We start from the raw sequence: 18511 nt of genomic DNA, 5'->3' as shown, positions 1-18511 counted from the left end.
TTGTTTACTTTTTCATTCAGAATTTGAACATTACAATGGAACTTAATAATTATGTAATTATCAAAGTTATTTTTATATGGCTCATTTAGTAAACTTATTTTTTATGGCTTTAAACTTTTTTTTTCAAAATTTCATTCGCTTAAACTAATTGATTTTCAAATAATTCATAAACCTATCGTTTTAAACTTTCCTTTATTTCTAGTTAAAAGCTCAGTAAAGTTACCTAATAATTACCTAAATTAATTAATAATTTAGGTAATTAGGTACTTAATTAGACTGCTAATACCTTATAAACGATAAAGAGGTGCAAATATTTCATTCTGTATCTACACATTTTTTCAATAAATATTTTAAGTAAGTTTTGTGCATAGTAGACAATTTATTTAATATCTTTCTTAAGCAAAACATATATATCTTCAAACTTGTAAATTGATTTAAATTAATTTGAGTATAGAGTTTTGATAGAAATCTGACTTTCTGTGCCTTACAAGTAAATGAAATTCAAAAATACTATATCGCGATGCAAAACAGACGATGCATATAATTTTATATATAATTTTTAATATCGCTCAGTCCTATTTATAAATATATGGCACATTTTAAAGACATTCTGAAAGCAAAGTTTTGAGTATTGTGAAAGAATACAATAAATCATTCGAAAATACTGTAAGAAGATTACTTACAATTTTTAAGTAAATGACATTACAAATTTTGCATTAACTAGATGCAAATTAATAAGAAGTTAATTAAAAAGAATAAAAGCTCAGAAGTGTCAACTTTTTAAACTAGCAATCAGTAATCAAAAGTACAGTTAGTGTTTACAAAATTCAAATGATCACAATTTTAAGGTGTATATATTACTTAATTCTATAATATATGAATATAATACATATTAATAAAATTAGGCATGAATTTACTTTCAAATAAATTAAATAAAAAATAGCACTTAGATAAAGGTAATAAATTAAAAATTATACAAAACTGAAACATAATACTTCATTATAAAATTACAATATTAAAATGATAACTTCAAATCAATGTTCTAGGTTTCAGTTACATTAGAACTAGATCTTATTTCCTTTTTGTCATTCTACATACTAACTTATATAGATTTTTTGCTTACACCATTTCAAATTTGATTTTATGTTCTTTTACTTTTCTAAATGGAGACAAGATTAAGTTTCAGAATAACTTGTTGGAAGGGGATAGATATTTCCTTGTCCCTTTTTTAAAAATTATTTCTGGTTTCAATTAAATCATTTTTGTTTTAAATTTATTGTTTTTAGAATTGTTAAAATAGTAGAAAAATATTATTACTGATTAAATGCAAACAACAAAATTTCAGAACTCTTAGTAGTTAAGGGGAAAAAAAATTCAACTTTAAAAAGATTATTATTGAAATTCTCAAAATTTAATTTTTCATCACTAAATTGTAAGACCGCAACCTTGACTAACCTCTGAAGTAATCTTGGCACCTCTAAAAGTTATATATATATATTTTCAGACTGAATAATATACTTACCACATCAGCGCAATAGCACCTTTCAGGTAAATTAATAACCAACATAGGATTAGGAGTCCTTGTATCCCAAAACTAAAGAATAAATACAAAAATAAAAACTCACTATTATTTTTTAAGATTAAATATGGATTTTCAACAAATAAAAAATTAATAAAATACATGATCTTAATTCTAAAAATAATAAGAAATACAAACAATACTTTTTAGAATAATTAACAGACAGTGAAGCTTAGAGGATTACTAAAGGGCTAAATTGAAAAAAAAATCCATTAGAGAAAAACATTTGTTCATCTCTGGAATAGAACATAGACCCCAATATTTTCAACTATTGAATACTAAATGATCAACCATTTTGCAGTACCTTGACTTTATAATAAACATTTATTTAGCAATTGTGAACATACTACAAATAAGACTACTTGGTTAAAAAATAATTGTGTAAATTTATAGACTGGCTAATAAATTTATTAAGTTAAGTGCAATAGCAATTCTAAACAAATTAAATAAGACCACTAGTTATTTGAAAAATATTTAATGTGAAGCATGGAATCCCCCCCCCCATTCTATTAAAAATAGTCTTAAAATTAGGTTTTATATCCAACAGTTGAACTAACACATTTGGAATGGTATCTGGTTTAACTCTAAATTTAGTTTTGATGCCTCTCTTTATTGTTAATTTTAGTTATTTCATTTTAAACTATAAAATTGATGGGAAACACTATTGAACTTTTTTTTCTAGTGTATATACTTTATATAAATATATATATATATATTCAATGCACTGTAATTAAAAATAAAATATAAGTTTATTAAATTTTGCTATTTCTTTTTTCACTAGCATTTTACTTAAATAATTTCATTAAAATAACTAAATCAAATAAATAATGAATTATTGACTGAACAAGATAATTAAATAGTAATCAATACCATTTAGAGAGATTCAAAGAGTAAGCCTAAAAAAGTTATTGATTATCCCCAGAAAGCAGAATAATATCATTAATACAAGAAATCCAAAATGATACATCAACAATAAACTTTAATATCACTCAATAAAAAATATTCACAACACTTATAAAATGAGCACAATGTAAAATTATAATTCAGTGTTTATGACAGTTTGCTGAGATTAAATAGTTTAAAAAGGTTTTCATGCAAAAAGCAGCAAAGATACGAAGTTCATATTAATATCCATTAATAAAATTATTATTGGGTGTATTGGTATTAACATTGATTCTTTTAGCTTGAAGAATTGATGAAGAAAATTACAGATTCTATTAAAATTTCTATAATGAATGTGAAGAACATTAAGAAATATTTTTAGGAATTTCCTTTTCCATATTAAATGCCTCTTTTTTCTATATAAATTTAAACCACCGGTCTCTATTTTAACTAATTTATTAATAATTCACTCAAATAATGCATTAATTCTTTGGATCTCTTTACAAAAAATGTACTAGTACTTTTATGTTATATTACCTCTGAGGTATAGCATTATTTTCATTATCCTGTTAGTACAACTATTTTGTATTATCGCTAAAATTTAAATAGTATTTCACTCATAATTTAATGTATAAAAGATACTAGTATACTCTTAATAAATCAACTTCACTTTAAAATGCTCTATTGCTATAAAATGGGGTTACAACTGTTACAACTATCACCGATTCCAAAACTTAAATTTTTAAAAAATTTACGGTGTTTAAAACATTTGTCAACAGTCATTGTTGTGAATTTATACATTGTTTTTATACACTACGACATGTGAAAATCAAATCACGCATTTGATTATTCACTTTTACTGAGACACTTCCCTATTTTGGATTTTTTAGCAGTTTTGATTTCTTTACTGATTTACAAGTGGCTCTGGTATTTTTCATTTGACATTATGACGAGACGAGAAATTTGATTTGCACACTTAAACAATCTTATGTTCTTAAAGTATACAATATGTATATGCAGTGAAACTTCCAAGAAAGACCACCTCCATTTATGACCACTTTTGGGAGGCACAGAATTTTCCCATAGACTTTGAAGAAAACCTTTAGCAGAGACCATCACAGGGATGAGAGTAGTCAGAAAGTAAAAAAGAGGAAATCCAAGAATGAAAGAATATATATATATATTCACAAAAATTTGACGAGAAAAGTGCGAATTTTAAACTTGAAAGCCATGTGATTATAAATCTCGATGATTAATTTCAAAATTGTATGAAAATGAATCCCGATATGAGGCTTTTAAATCACGTGAATATGAAACTCTATATCGAATTTTAAAAAATGCGAAAATACAAATCATGATGCGTAATTTTTAGATCACGTAAATACGAATCACGATGCATAATTTTTAAATCGTGTGAATACAAATCACAATGTCTAATTTTTAAAGCATGTATAATTACGAAAATTGACGTTTGATATTACAACCGCAATAGCGAATCACGACATAGGAGTTTAAGATCGCGTGAATACGAATCGCTACATAGGGTTTTAAAAGCGCGTAAATACAAATCCCTATATTGGTTTTTTTAAATCTCGTAAATAAGAATCGCAATGTACGATATTTAAATCGGCTGAATCACAATGTTCAACTTTCAAATCCGGTAAATACGAAAATCGAGGTTTGATAATAAAATCGCGATTTTAAAAATGCATAAATACAAAACGCGATATTGGATTTTTAAATCTCGTAAATAATAATCATAATGCACGATGTTTAAATAGAGTAAATAAGAATCTTTTAACAACTTTTAATTTAGGTAAATACGGAAATCGATGATTGATATTAAAATCGCGTGAATAACAATCGAGATATTTGCAGAGTCTGGACTTGGGATTCCTAAAAGGCTTGTTTGTATTGTTTTTGTTTAGACCTAATAAATAGAAATTTTCAAGATTAATTGAATGAGCAAATAAATATTTTCACCGCAAATCCATGTATATATATATTTTTTTTCGTTTGCTTTTACGCCGGAGAATCGGAGTTTTTGATAAAAAGGCTAAAATTTGAGAGGAAAAAACGAAAAATCTCATCCCTGTATAAAGGTCAATCAGTTTTATCCCAAGGAAATGATTTTTAGAGAAACTTCAGAGGGAGGAAAAAGGACTTCAATGCTTTCGCTCCGCGGAAAATTAAATTCCTCATAAAATATTTTAACTTGTTCAAAAAAAAAATCCGCAGAAATTAGCGGGAAAAATCTGACAAAAAGCGGAAATCCGCGAAAGAATCACATCCCTGCCATCAAAACTTCTCCCAACGACAAGGTAAACCTTTGTACCAAATGCAGATAAGGTCAAATGAAGAAACACGAAAAAATAGCAAAACAAAAAATATTAACAAAACAAATAAGTGGATTAGAATTTATTCAAAATATTTTTGTGAAATTCTTATTTAGAGAGCTCGTTTTGGCAATCTCTGAAAGAGATCTACAATCTTATACTGCAGTTAGAGTGCATTAAAGCAATGCTTTCAATGATTTATTTTAAGATTTGAAAGTTAAAAGAAAGTCATTTTAGAAAAAAAAAATCAGAGCATTTCAAACAAACCTCTTTTCCTTTTTTAAAGCTAACTAATTTTTATGATATAAAATAAAATACAATCTTAAACAAAAAAACATAATTGTTCATTTATTTAAAATAGTTCCATCATTCATATTTGGTAAATTTGTTTTTACTCATAATTATATTAGTAGGAATAATTTTTATTGACGCTCAATTTTATTCATCAATCCGATTTACATGATGCTACTACAAGTGGCATTTTGGCGACAAAAAAATGACACTAACTAAAATTAAAATCCTTTGCAAAAATCTTCAATAACATTTTGGAGTTGATAGAGGGACCCCTTAGATTTACCAACCTCCATTAATGACCATTCTAATGTGGAACTGAAAGTGGACGTTCTCAAGAAGTCTTATGAATTTTAAGGCTTATGTCAGACAATCACCAAAAAGGTCACCACATGGTTCTTGTAAAACAAATTAAATTAAAAAGACATATGTACTATATAACGGCTGAAGGTAAAATGTTTTATGTTTCAAGTTCACCCACTACTGTGTTTTTAAGCTTTGCTGACCCTTTGTCATAAAAGTTTTGGTGCAGGTACTTATAACTTTAAGAATTACCATTACAAAATGTTTTATAATGTGTCAAAATTTTCAAATAAATATTATGACAAAAAGATTTATAAGACACATAGATACATAAACAGAGAGTCGTTGCTCCCAAGAGGTTTCACTGTATATAGATTTATGTTAAAGAATAGAATAATAAGTTTGCTATCAAGCAATATAATAAAAGATACATAATAATAATGATAATAAACCTTTAATGTTTTATCCCAGCTTCCTGTCATTATACAAGAATAATTAGAAGCTTTTATCCAATGAACTGTTTTCACAGGTGCATCATGCTACAAAAGAAATTTCATTATATCACATTAAAAACATTAACACACATTTCAGTAATAATGATTGTATGGGTTTGGACATCCAAAATGAACTTTTGACAAGATAAGTAAGACAATGCATGAGAAGTTTTTTTTATGTAGATTTAAATCATTAAATTAATATGCAAATATATAAACAAATAATGGATGTATATTATAACAATAATTATGTATAAATAATTATATACTAATGTCTAGATAATTGTTACATATAATTAACAGTAATTAAAGTAAAAAAGTATAACTTTGCCAATGTTTTCATATTCTATTTTGTATGTACAAAAAAATATTTAAACAAAATAAATTAATAATACTTCAAGTATTAGAAAAAAATTATAAATATTTGTCATTTTATGTTTAAAGTGATGGGATATCTAGGATTGTTTTTTAGTTTGATAATTTTTGGATGTTCAGAGTAGTGCAGGTCACTTTCAATTTATATTACTAAGTTGTTTGCATTTGTAACGCAATTGAGAGGCCTGACTTGCAAAGATTAGCCAACCCAAATAGAAACGACGCCTATTACAACTTTCAATCACTTATTGACAGAAATTGCGCATTAAAGGCAAAAATAATGCAACAGATTCCTCTCCAAATACATTTTTTGCATTAGGGATCACTTTTTCATGCAAGAAATTCATTTTGAACTAAATTAAACCTTTCACCATTTCCTCTATTTTCTGAAAATACAAAGGGGTCTGTAATGAATATAAAGTGCAATCAGACTGATATGGTTGGCCAGACTGATTTGGTTTGGAATCACAAAGTAAAGACTTTAAATCCTTTTTTCTTTCAATGTAATAAAATAGAAAAAAATTCTAGCAACTTCACTTGCAGTATTTTAATTTTTAAACTCAAAGTTTCATAATTTACCCTTCTAAATAAGAGATGATGGAAAAAATAACAATTAAAATGTTAAAAACTATTTAACTTTAGAGCTTCAATAATAATAAACAACAACACAGCTTCTTACAGACATTTTGTTAGTATATAGGGGTCTAAATTTAACACATAGTTAAGTAATAACAAGCTTTTATTGAAACAATTTTTTTAGGACATATATTAAACTTTATAAAGAAAACATTTAACCATAAACATTGCAAATGCAAGTCGAATTTAAAATAAGAATAATATTTAAACATATGCAAAAAAGGTTTATATTTTTAAAAAAAAGGTTTGACATAGATTTTAGACTCATCGATTTTACCTATAGTTATAACCATCAAAAACTTGCAGACACAAGCAATTATGATTGTATCTACTAGAGGCAAAAGCATTTGGTTTGTTCTTCCCCTTCAAAATACTCAGAGGCTATTATTTATAGATCATCTTCCAAATAAATGCATAGCATAATAAATTAATAAAAGACCTTTTGGTCATAAAAATTGAAACCGGAGAACGCTAAAAAGGTTGGCCTAGAAAAATCTTCTTGAGAAGGCCGAGGTCCATCCTGGGATATTGAGCCATTGATGATGACGATGAAAATAAATTATAGTTATATAGTTACTTAAACAAAAATAAGATTATTCTTAAATGAAACTTAATTTTTTAAAAAATTCTCACTTTTTAAATTCATTACTCACGTTTTTAATTTGATAATCACAGTTTAAAAAACAAATGTAAATAAAATTACTTGAGCAACTGGAATGGCTTGATTACTGTTAAGGTCCCACATCTTCACTGTTTTATCACATGATGCAGAGAATACTTTTGATCCATCCTTTAAAAAAAAATGATTAAAATGGATATTTAAATAAGAGTGAGTAATCAACCTTGCATTATTTATTAAAGGTTATGATGGGGGTTGTTCAGTTTTTAGGGTATAGTGGAGATAGCATCATTGTGGTATTCAGCATATTTTTTCCATATAAAATACATTTTCTGTGGTTATGAAGGATGGATATTTATCCCAGAAAAATAAATAAAATCATTCAAGCAAAACTGATTAATCTTATCATAAAGAATATGGCCATATTTTTAAAATCATAAAATAAAAAAGGTGATGCGTGAAAGGGATCATTGATAGGGACCTTTGATCATAGCAGGAGAAAAATATATTCTCCCTCTCAACAAAAAGAAAATCTGGCATTTTTCAATAAGCTTACTAATTTTGTATCTGTAATATTAACATTTCAACATTGATTTGCAAAGGTGTGATAATAGTGGACTTTGTGTAATATTCTATAATTATTAAATTTAGCTTTTACTGAAGTTGGTTTTTAAAATATAAGTTAATCGCGCATGTTTTAGGAAAAAAAAGGAATAACAATATAAGATTGTTAATTAAGAAGATCAATAAGACCTATAGTTCATCTCTACAGAATAACTCATAATATTGTCGAATTAAAATGATCTACTATTCAAGCCTAAAAATTCACATGCAATGATTCCGTTTAGGTGCCATAGATTGTTTAATGTACTAAATGTCATAGACGGAACATAATTTGGTCTCGCTCGATCAAACTGGCAATTGACCACAAGTTTTAAGTAGAAAAATATTATTTCTTTAAGTAGAAAATTATTAAGTTCTGTATAACATAAAAATTATGCAAATATAGTATTACATCTTTGCTTTTCCTTAATGCAGATTTTTGATTAGTTGTTTGTAATTAAAAGCATTCATTCATATAAAAAAATACTTTTCTCATCCTGTTGATCAATAGAGGAAATACTTATAATTGTACATAAAGAGATAAGGAATTTATTGTCGGCTCAATATTACAGATCATTTTTATTTATTAACTTTTTGTTATCTATGAGACTTCCTACCTTCTTTTATTTTAATATAAATTTTTAAAATCCTGTTTAAATTGCAAATTTATTTTATTTTAAGTAAAATGTTGCAATTTATGAAGATTTTGAAGCTTAACTTTTGGTAATAATACCATCTAAAAGTTAAGGTTCAAAATCATCAAAAGGCATGTAATATCTATTCTTCATGTGCATTTTTTAAAATGGGGATTTATACTGTTTTATCAGCTTTAGCTAAAAAAAAAAAAAAAAAAAAAAAAAAAAAAAAAAAAAAAAAAAAACACTAAAATTAGAGGGTACTTGGTCCTAAGGATCCAAAAAATATGCTTATTTAGAGAAAGTAAATTCCTATCATAATGAAATCTGATGAATTAATTAATTTAGTTGAAAACTCATTTGATTTATTATTTCACTATATTTTCCTTTTCATCATAATTAAATACACACTAAGATATAAAAATGCACATAATATAACTTACATCACTCCAAGCAACATCTAAAATAGGACCTTGGTGTGTTTGCTGAGCTTTAGGAATTGTTTGCCCAGTGTTCTGAACTTCCCAACATCTGACCTGAAAAATTTACAATTATTTAGTTTTTTGAAAATTTTTAGATTTTAAATAAGAAAGGAATAAAATCTTAACATTTACATGCATGCCTTGTTGAACATGTAACAATATGGAAAACACTTATTTTGTAAATGTTGAAAAACGTATTTGGTAACATATGAATGAACTATTAATCAGACCAATTTGATTAACAATATTATTAGTATATCTATCAATAGGTATATTAATGTAATTTCAAAGCTTTAAATATTATTAATTATTATTTTAAGGCATATTGTGAAAATAAACTCAATTTCATTGTTATTCAATATACTATTAAAATAAATCTAATTAGGATATAATTCTCTATGCTTTCCAGAAAGATAAGACAAAATATGATTATTAACTCCTTCTTTCTCGCACCCGTGAAAATGACGGGGTGAGTTTTCGCTCGATATTTCTCGCTCCCGTGAAATTTCTGGGCTGGAATGTTCAGTAGTAATGCGGCAATAAGAATAAAACTAATTAATTTCTTTTGCCCGGAAAACATTTTATTTTTCATTTTACACATCATATAGCAGTACCAGGATATTTTTTAGGTAATTCTAAATAGTTAGTTTATTTTAAACTAGATACTAGCACTAATCAAATACGTGTATTTGGCAAAATAGACACTTTTATGATCGTTTTCTTGAAAAATTAACCAATCATTAAGGGATTAAGTAGGAGCAAACAAAAATAAAAAACTTAATATGTATTTAGAAAAAAATATCTGCCCTGAACATAACGAAAGATTTGAAGCAGATGGTAAGCAAAACTTTAAAAAATAAATTCTGTAAACTTTATAAAATTACTTCGATTAGCTTTCAAATTTTATATTTATGATACACTGTTATTAGGATAAATTTTTTTTTAATGAAATAATTGAGATAACTTTGTTTACAAAGTTTTCAGTTGGATATTTATGTAACTGGAACTGGCAAGCTAACACTGGCACTAAAAGGGTTTGATTGGACAGGGCTATGTAATCTCTTTAAATTGGTCCCCTTCTGTGATGGTTTTGTTTAATTTCTTGCAGGTTGTTACCTTGAAATTAATTTCAGAATAGGTCTTCACATTTTTAATTATATTTAAGACTTTAGCTTTTACAGGGTTGCCACAGCAAAAAAGGAACAAAAATAGTTGCTTTTAGTAGCCTCAAGAAGGAAAATAGTTGAATAAAAATTCGAAAATAGTTGCCTGAACAGGGTCAAAAATTTATCAAAAATAGTTGCCAAATCTAAAATTATAGCTTATTTATCATATACTATGATTAGGACTGGGTGATGTCAGAAATTTTAAATCATGATACATCGCGATATAGCGATGTATCGGAATTTAGCATGTGTTGAAAAATTACCTATGGCAAATCTTTAAATCAGTCAAAAAGAAATAAATATATTACATAAGAAAATACTAATTCTAAACATATTCTACTATGACATCAATATCATTGCTTAATATTTTCAATTAAAAAATAAAGAAGTCAAGGAAAAGCAAACCCAAGTTTTATTTCATTATTCTTAAATTAAAAATGATTTATTGGTTTAAAAATAACACTATAACAAAATATTTAACATACATGCATTAAAAATTTAAAGAAAAAAAAAAACGGAAGTAGAAAACAAACCAAAGAAATGTTCACTTTGGAAATTTTTTTTTTAAAATTATTTGTTGAAAAAAAAATCATGCTTTTGAAACATCTTTAGACCTTCTTTTATTTAATTATTTAAAATAATAAAAAGTAGCATTGATTAATGGTCAAATTCTGTACTTAATAAATGTAAAAATATTTTTTCTTTATTATTTTCCTTTCTGAAAATAAAATCGACTAAAGATTATTTGTTTAAAAATGATACTGACTATCCAAAAATTTATAAAACAAACAAGTATTGAAAGAATTTTAATAAAAATTAAAAAAAAAAATACTTTAAGCACTAATATTAAATTACTAAAAAGCGTCAAAACATTACTAAACTGTTTAATTTTTAAAAAAATTATTTGTTTTAACTGCACTACCACATGGTAGGCAGCAATAAGTACTTGTTAGGGGACTGAAAAGTAATGTTCATTTTTTGCGAAAAAAACTTCGCTAAGAGTAAAAAGTCTCCCAATAGTAACCTATTCCTGAAAATAGTAGCTTTTTTAGCCTTTTCAGGCAAAAAAAAGTCGCCATAGTCGCCTAAGGCCGAAAATAGTAGCAAATAGTCGCATTTTAGTAGTCTGTGGCAACCCTTCTTTTATCAACCATTTATAGATTTCTTTTATTTTCTCTCCCTTTCCTACAGTTCATTATGTCACATCCCAATTTATAAATTCTATTATTTAATCCAAATAACACTTATAAACTATTAATTAATTTTGTTTTATTATTTATTATTTTTAAAAGAGTTTCTTCCACTTGGGTTGAAAGAAATTTATTCCTTGAGGTTATTTTTTTTCCCCATTCTGGAAGAAACGTGTCTCCCTCGGTTTAAATTACAATAATCAAATAATATAATAAAGAAGTTTTATGGCAAACCTGATTATCCCAGCTGCCAGCAATTAAAAAATTTTGGGGTAAAGACGCAGGACTAAATGCCAAACTGCTGATGGAATCATCCGGAGGAGATACAACTTCATAATCTTTCATAGGATTTTGGGTAGCAGTGTTAGAACCAAAGACGGTGTTTGAACCGAATCCACTGGAACCAAATAGACTCATTTTGGCAACCTAAAACAAAAATAGAAGAATTTAAGTTAATATATAATTCTATAAGATTGAGTAATAGAGACGCAATTAACTGTAAATTGACAAGATACAAATTCGTATTGTTATTAAGATTTATAATATTATTAGTGCTTCGAAGTAAAAGCAAACATTTTACCAAATTGTGTATTGCACAGTATTCAATATGTTTTCATTATTTACGAAAATATATTTATCAACAAATAATATTGTGAGCTTAAACTATTTCGTACAAACTATGACAAATTTAAACAAAACGGTCAATCACAATACATCAAATTTTCACAATACGATAAAATCGAAATATTAAATATGACAACAAGTGCTAGATAATTTGTAAACATACGCTTTAAGCTTTGTTTGACTTTTTTTGGAGTGGACAAGACGTAAGGGTGGGGATAAAATTACTGCGGGATCACCCTCAGTAAAATAAAATCAAAATATTTAACCTTTCAGGCAATTTTGCTTTGTTTTTAAGTATCAATTAATTTATCAATTAATAAAAAAAATGTTTACTTTTGATGGCAAATATAGTTGTCTGTTAACCGTGTACATGTCAATAAATTCCTGAAATTCCTAGGAGTGGTATGAGTTGACGGGCAGTGTTGTTTTCATTTTTACTTGTTTGTATATTCTTTGATGGATTATTAATATAAAATACAACTGCAAGGTTTAGCATTGACGTTTCTATTTTAAAGATAGAATATATTTTACATGCTACAAAATTTGATCTGTCTTGCTTCCTATGTTTGGTGAGTATTGTGTTTGTTGATCTGCAGATATTACATTGTTCTTAAGTGCTTGCAAAAATGTGTTTGCAATATTAATTATTTTAATTGAGAGCTGTACATTATTGTTTAAGATGAACTATGCTTAAAAAGTGCAGGTATTTCGGTAAATTTAACTGAATAGTTTAGTGCTGGAAAGAAAAGCATTTTCTGATTCTTTTTGTATTGTCTTCAGAATCTTAGTGGAAGCTTTTAATTTATTAAATACTTATTATTTATTAAGTTAAGTTTAATAAGTATTAATTTATTCAATACATATTTCTTCAAATCAATGTATGAGTCAGACATTTGAAGCATATAAAAGTAAACAAAATGTTGATGACGCCAAGTTGTTTTCTTGAACTTAAGTCCAATCATTTGTATGTTTTTTATTGTTGTTTTGCATTTTATTCAGTGCAAGTGATTGTGAAACTTGTAGTTATCGTTTGCCTGATTTTTGTGGAAGTTGTTTCATTCAGTTAATTAAGAAATCTTCAATAAGTTTGAAAAGTAATTTTTAATTTCTGAAAATATTAAATATTTTGCAGTCAATTTTTTAAACATATAGAATTAGGCCAGGTGCATTAAGATGTGTAATCAGAGTTTGCCAATCTTCATTTATAGCAAAAAGGAACCTTAGTGTTTTTGTAAACCTACTTATTACCCAACAAATTACCCTTGTGATATTAAACGTAGGTGTAAAGAGATTTCTTAAACGAATTAGGAATCTGTTATAAACCATTGATGTATAAAATTAAATATGGTTGATCAAATGAACTAATTCACTTCAGAAATCTCATTCTCAAAACTTGATATAATTACTATGTAATATTACTGCACTATAGAAAAGAGAATTGTTGTTAAAAACTAATGCTTTGATTTATTGTTAAAAAAGTAAATAAAAACAAGAAATGGACACACTTATCTAGTTTGCTTTTGTTTTGAACAACTATTCTGAGTTAAAATACAATTGTGCAATAAACTGCTTTTGCATCAAAATTATAAATTGGATTGAGAGTCTTTGGCAGGGTTTATGCCAGTGCAGTTTAAAACCTGCAAAACGACATTGGTTTAAACCCTGTCATATTTCAAATATGAAAGCAGGCCTTTTTTTTCAAATATTTTACATAATTAAATATTTTACTATTTGTATAATTTTTTCAATATCATTGCAACATAATGAAAACAGATGAAGTTTTCTTGCATTATTTACAATTTTAAGTTTAATTGCTAATGGAAATCTGCTTAATTTCAATAATCTGCAATTTTTATGCCAAAGTGATTTTCCACAAAAATATCTATGTTAAACAGGAGAGACTTTTTGTTCGGAATTAACAGGAGAAATTTGAAGAAATTAAAATTGATTAATTAATGCAAATGTTTAACCAAAAGTATTATAAGAATGATTCAAATTTGAACAAATTAAATTTAATATTATAACAGAAAATTAAACATTTTTCACATTTTCTATTTTTTTAAACAAAAATGGGGAAAAAAAATATTAATTTTATCTAGAATTTTAATACCTAAAAACTCATTGGTTAAAACAGTCTATAATAGTTATAATAAAATATAATGTAATAAAATAGTTAGTCTTTTTTTAACACTTCTATTTAGTTTTGTGTTTAAATATTTTCTTTATATCTAAATATTGCATTAATGCAGTTTCATAATATTGTTTCATTCTGGTAATATGAATGTTTATCTTGGTTAGAATTTTTTCATGTTTTCTGAAACAAATCTCAATAGCACTTATATCTTTCTGCACGATGTTTATTTTTGTAATAAATGTATGTTTAACAAATTTATATTAATAAAAGTGCTTTGTATTTTGAGAAAAGGCCTGCATGTATAAAATAAAATTATCTAAGCTGTTTTTTTAATGTATAGTTTAAGGTCTAAATGTTTATTGACAGGGTTGAGGTTTAGGACGTCCTAAACTAGTTTTGGACAGTACATGTGGGTTTTACTGGCTTAAACTGTCCTAAACTGATTAAAACTGCCCGCAACTGTCTTACAGTGACTAAGATCTTGAACTTTGGTAAAAGGTAAAAATTCTATAGGTGTAACTATTCCACACATAATAATTACATATATTAATAAATACTTGATACTTTTTATACAATTAGCTTGAACTTATTAAAGGAGAATGATATAATAAGAAAAGATTTATAACTTTTGAAGCTCCACAATTCATTGAACAACAAAATTGAATATCTTATCGGTTTAAATATGAATAAATATGCTTTTAATATTGATAAATTATGTTCTTGCATATGGATAAATAATGCAATATTATAAATAGTAATAAATTTATTTTTTAATAAAATAATAACTTGCCTTTTTATTTCTTTTTCAAAAACTAACCTTTTATTTTTCATAATAATTTTTTTAAAATTTGACGTAATTTGAATAAAAGGGCTTTGGACAGGACGACTTAAACCGTGGATTAATCCATTCTGTCCTAAACCTTGCCAACCCTGTTTATTGGAAGTAATCTTTTTAGATGAAAAACAAAGTAAAAAGACTCATGAGGTGAGGAAAATGTAAAAGTTGAACATTACAAAGTTAAAATATTTTTCTTAATCATTTGAAGCATGGTAAACAATTGGCTTTTGTATTCTCTGTGTTTACTACTTACGTTACATACTTTGACAATTATAAAATTTCCAGAATCTTGTTCACATGAAAATTCAAAAAGTGTACAGCATATAAACCAATTGTTCTAAATGAAATCTGCACCTGCAGAAATGTTTTTTGTGGAGCAACTTATGTTTCTGCTAAAATTGGGCTGAAAAGAAAACCAAAATTTTTTGTTTCCTAAATGAAAAATCTTTCTGCAAGAATTCTTGTAACATTCTGTGACAATGTTGCTGCTGGTATAAATGTTATTTGCCGCAAATTTACCAAATATTATGGTTTACTTTCCTGACATGAAATAATACTACATCTTTATTTAATTATTCTTAAATTACAAACAAATATCAACCTATAGACATCTTTAACACAAAATATATATTAGAGCATATGTTTTATGATGTATCAAAAATTTTAGTTCATTGCTATAAAGAGTTTATTTCAATAGTGGGGCTACTTTATTTATTTTGAGATTAAGAGCCTTAAATCTCTAATGTTTTTATTTAAATTATTTACTATTTCTGTATTGCTCATTTTTGTTTTTTCTTCTTGCAGATATAAAGATGAATGATATGACTCTATGCGAGTAAAATTAGATGTTCTACTGAGACAAATTGAAATATTGAATTTCACTGTGGACTAAATCAGATTTTGTATTATGCAAGATGCGGACTTTTCAGCAGTTTAGGTGCTATGGCTCAAGAGTTCCTCCCACTCTGCGATGTTCTATTTAACATCATCTCTCTTGCTTCTTACTTTTGTGATATAGTATTTGATGTTGTCTCAATCTATACTCTCTATGCCTCCGACCAGGTTACCTGGTTTAGCCTTTCTTTGTGCTGTGTTATGTTTTCATTATTTATTAGTCAAATATTATCCTTTAAATGGTATTTCCATCGAAAGAGTGGCAAGAATTTTAAATTTTCGGTTATAGCAGCTATCCATTTAGTGCAATTTGGAGTTTTATGGAGATATTTTAAGCTTTTTCTTCCTGTTAACCTTGGTGTGGTAAAGAATGAAGTACGGGATTTATGCATGTTGAGGCTCATCCACGCATTTTGTGAAGCCGCGCCTATGCTACTCATCCAGCTTTATCTGATATGGCTGAAACCATCCTCATCCGAAGTGACAGATTTAAATCTAGTGTCAACTTTTCTGTCACTGTTTAGTGTATGCTGGGCCTTAGCATCATTCAGCAAAAATGTTCGGAGGCGCAATATACATAAACTTGTTCTAACTTGGCTTGGGGTTATATTTCAATTTTTTTGGAGGCTTGGTACTGTGACATCACGTGTGGTAGTGCTAACTGTTTATGCTACAGTTTACCACTATTGGGTGTTTTTAGTGATTATATTACATTGGTTAACCATGTTTTTATGGTTAATATCTCCAAAAAATGTTTTTCATGGTGAAGCTATCTCTAAAAAGAAAAAGTCTGTGTATTCAATGTTGATTGCATTTGTATATATATTTTGTTACATAAATTTACAAGAGATTAATTCCCGCCAAAAGATGTTTGCATTTTATCTGATTATGTTTTTAGAAAACTCATTGTTAATGGCTGTGTTTCTGTTTCTTAAAGGACAAGTTGTGTGGTATCATAAGATATCGATAATATTTGCTTGGGGTGGTTTTTCATTGGGCATCGTATTCATGATATTGTATTACCGTTTTTTTCACATTCAACACCTGAAACATAGCTTGGCATCTCATACTGATCTAGAATCTCACTGTACTAATTGTGCATCAAGTAACTGTGATAATCACAATGGCAAGCCAGCGCTTAGTGATAGTGATGCTTTAACATCTGATGGGAAGTCCATGCCTGATACTCCTTTATCAAAATCTTATAATTCTACTGTTTTTCAGCCATCTAATGGTCATTTCCAGAATGGAATGGTAACAGGCATACCTGGTGTTTTCAATTGTCGTCTCAATCCTGCCTTTAAGAGAAAGAAAAAGAAACCGTCCAGTTTTGTGCCTCCTCCTGCTCCTGTTTCAGCCTTGAACAACAACAGCAAGACTATTAATCCTTTTTGGAAAAGATTGCCACATAAATCTTGCAGTAGCGACCACGAGAGTAGTGTTGGTTCTCGTGTCAACATTCAGCAGAAGCTACAGGAGAAAAAGAAACAGCAACTGCAGGAATTAAAGGAAATAGAGGAAGAAATTAAACAAGGAAAGTTGAAACGACCCCATCCCATGGAAATCGGAGATCAAGATACTCTTCACCAACCAATACCCCATTCAAAAAAGCAACCATGGGTTCGTCCTGAATCACCCGTTGCACGTTTGCCATTATATCATTCATTAATAGGACCCCATATTTTTAGTGGCATTCGACCTAAATCAAAGCAAAGGTCACAAACACCTGAAATATTGTTAGTTCCAGAAACTCTGGATTGCTCAATGATGTACTGTGATTATCAGGAATCTCGAAATACTTATTTAGCTTCTCCGCCTCATGTTGTCTATCCAAGAATATCCGATGTCTCGAGCAATAGTAATTTATCGGCTGCATCTAAAACTAAAATATACCCCCGTTCTCGAAATCAAAATACTGTACGTGATACTCCGTCCTGCCGTTGCCCACCTCCAGATACTGCAATGGGCATGGCATATAAATCTCATAATATACCCTCTGACCTTGATAGTCAGATATCTCTGCCACGTTCTTATACTCTTCCAAGAGAATTCAGGTACTATAGGAGACCTAGACCTCGAAAACCAGTACGTAATGAACATTTTGTGCCGTCTAATAATTCGAGCGATGGTGATGTAGATTCTGCGGATGACAATGAAACTTATGTGCCTTTTCCAAACAACCGAGTGGGAGCCCCTATTCGCTTAAGACCTTATCAACCACCTTATAGAGCTTGTGTTGCTGGACAACTTCATGAAACAAAGTTGTAAATCAAAATTGTATTTTTTTGTAATATAGAAGAGCTTTATTTTTTTATTACAGTATTTAAGTTTGTATATATGTATACATTTTTATATGAAAAATTTTTTGGCACGTTTTAGTGCGACATTTTTTGTAAATTTTTTACATTAAAATATTTTTACAATAATTTA

At 27.6% G+C, this 18511-nt stretch overlaps 2 protein-coding genes across 3 annotated transcripts in view; one reads left to right on the top strand and one right to left on the bottom strand.

Moving 5' to 3' along the window:
• Rae1 (ribonucleic acid export 1) overlaps window positions 1-12384 on the bottom strand; it is a 24220-nt gene extending 11836 nt beyond the window's left edge. Inside the window, exons 1-6 of one of the 2 annotated variants that reach the window (XM_043039170.3) lie at window positions 12172-12384; window positions 11826-12017; window positions 9197-9289; window positions 7600-7686; window positions 5844-5930; window positions 1523-1594 (exon numbers count right to left, since the gene is read on the bottom strand). In XM_043039170.3, the coding sequence (XP_042895104.1) occupies window positions 1523-1594; window positions 5844-5930; window positions 7600-7686; window positions 9197-9289; window positions 11826-12008 (522 nt within the window). In that variant the 5' untranslated portion in view covers window positions 12009-12017; window positions 12172-12384. The remainder of the gene's footprint in view (window positions 1-1522; window positions 1595-5843; window positions 5931-7599; window positions 7687-9196; window positions 9290-11825; window positions 12018-12171) is intronic. The other variant, XM_087160285.1, reaches the window with a different exon arrangement.
• On the top strand, window positions 12371-18511 carry LOC107441015 (uncharacterized). The gene is made up of 2 exons (XM_016054141.4): window positions 12371-12784; window positions 15992-18511. The coding sequence occupies exon 2, from the start codon at window positions 16130-16132 to the stop codon at window positions 18347-18349; it is 2220 nt and encodes a 739-aa protein (XP_015909627.1). The 5' UTR covers window positions 12371-12784; window positions 15992-16129; the 3' UTR covers window positions 18350-18511.

The sequence above is a fragment of the Parasteatoda tepidariorum genome, chromosome 1 (assembly GCF_982258835.1).
Source record: "Parasteatoda tepidariorum strain Cologne lab strain chromosome 1, Ptep-v5.0, whole genome shotgun sequence".
NCBI classification, from domain to species: domain Eukaryota; kingdom Metazoa; phylum Arthropoda; class Arachnida; order Araneae; family Theridiidae; genus Parasteatoda; species Parasteatoda tepidariorum.
The sequence above is the reverse complement of the archived record's forward strand: the minus strand, read 5'-3'. Positions and strand labels throughout refer to the sequence as shown.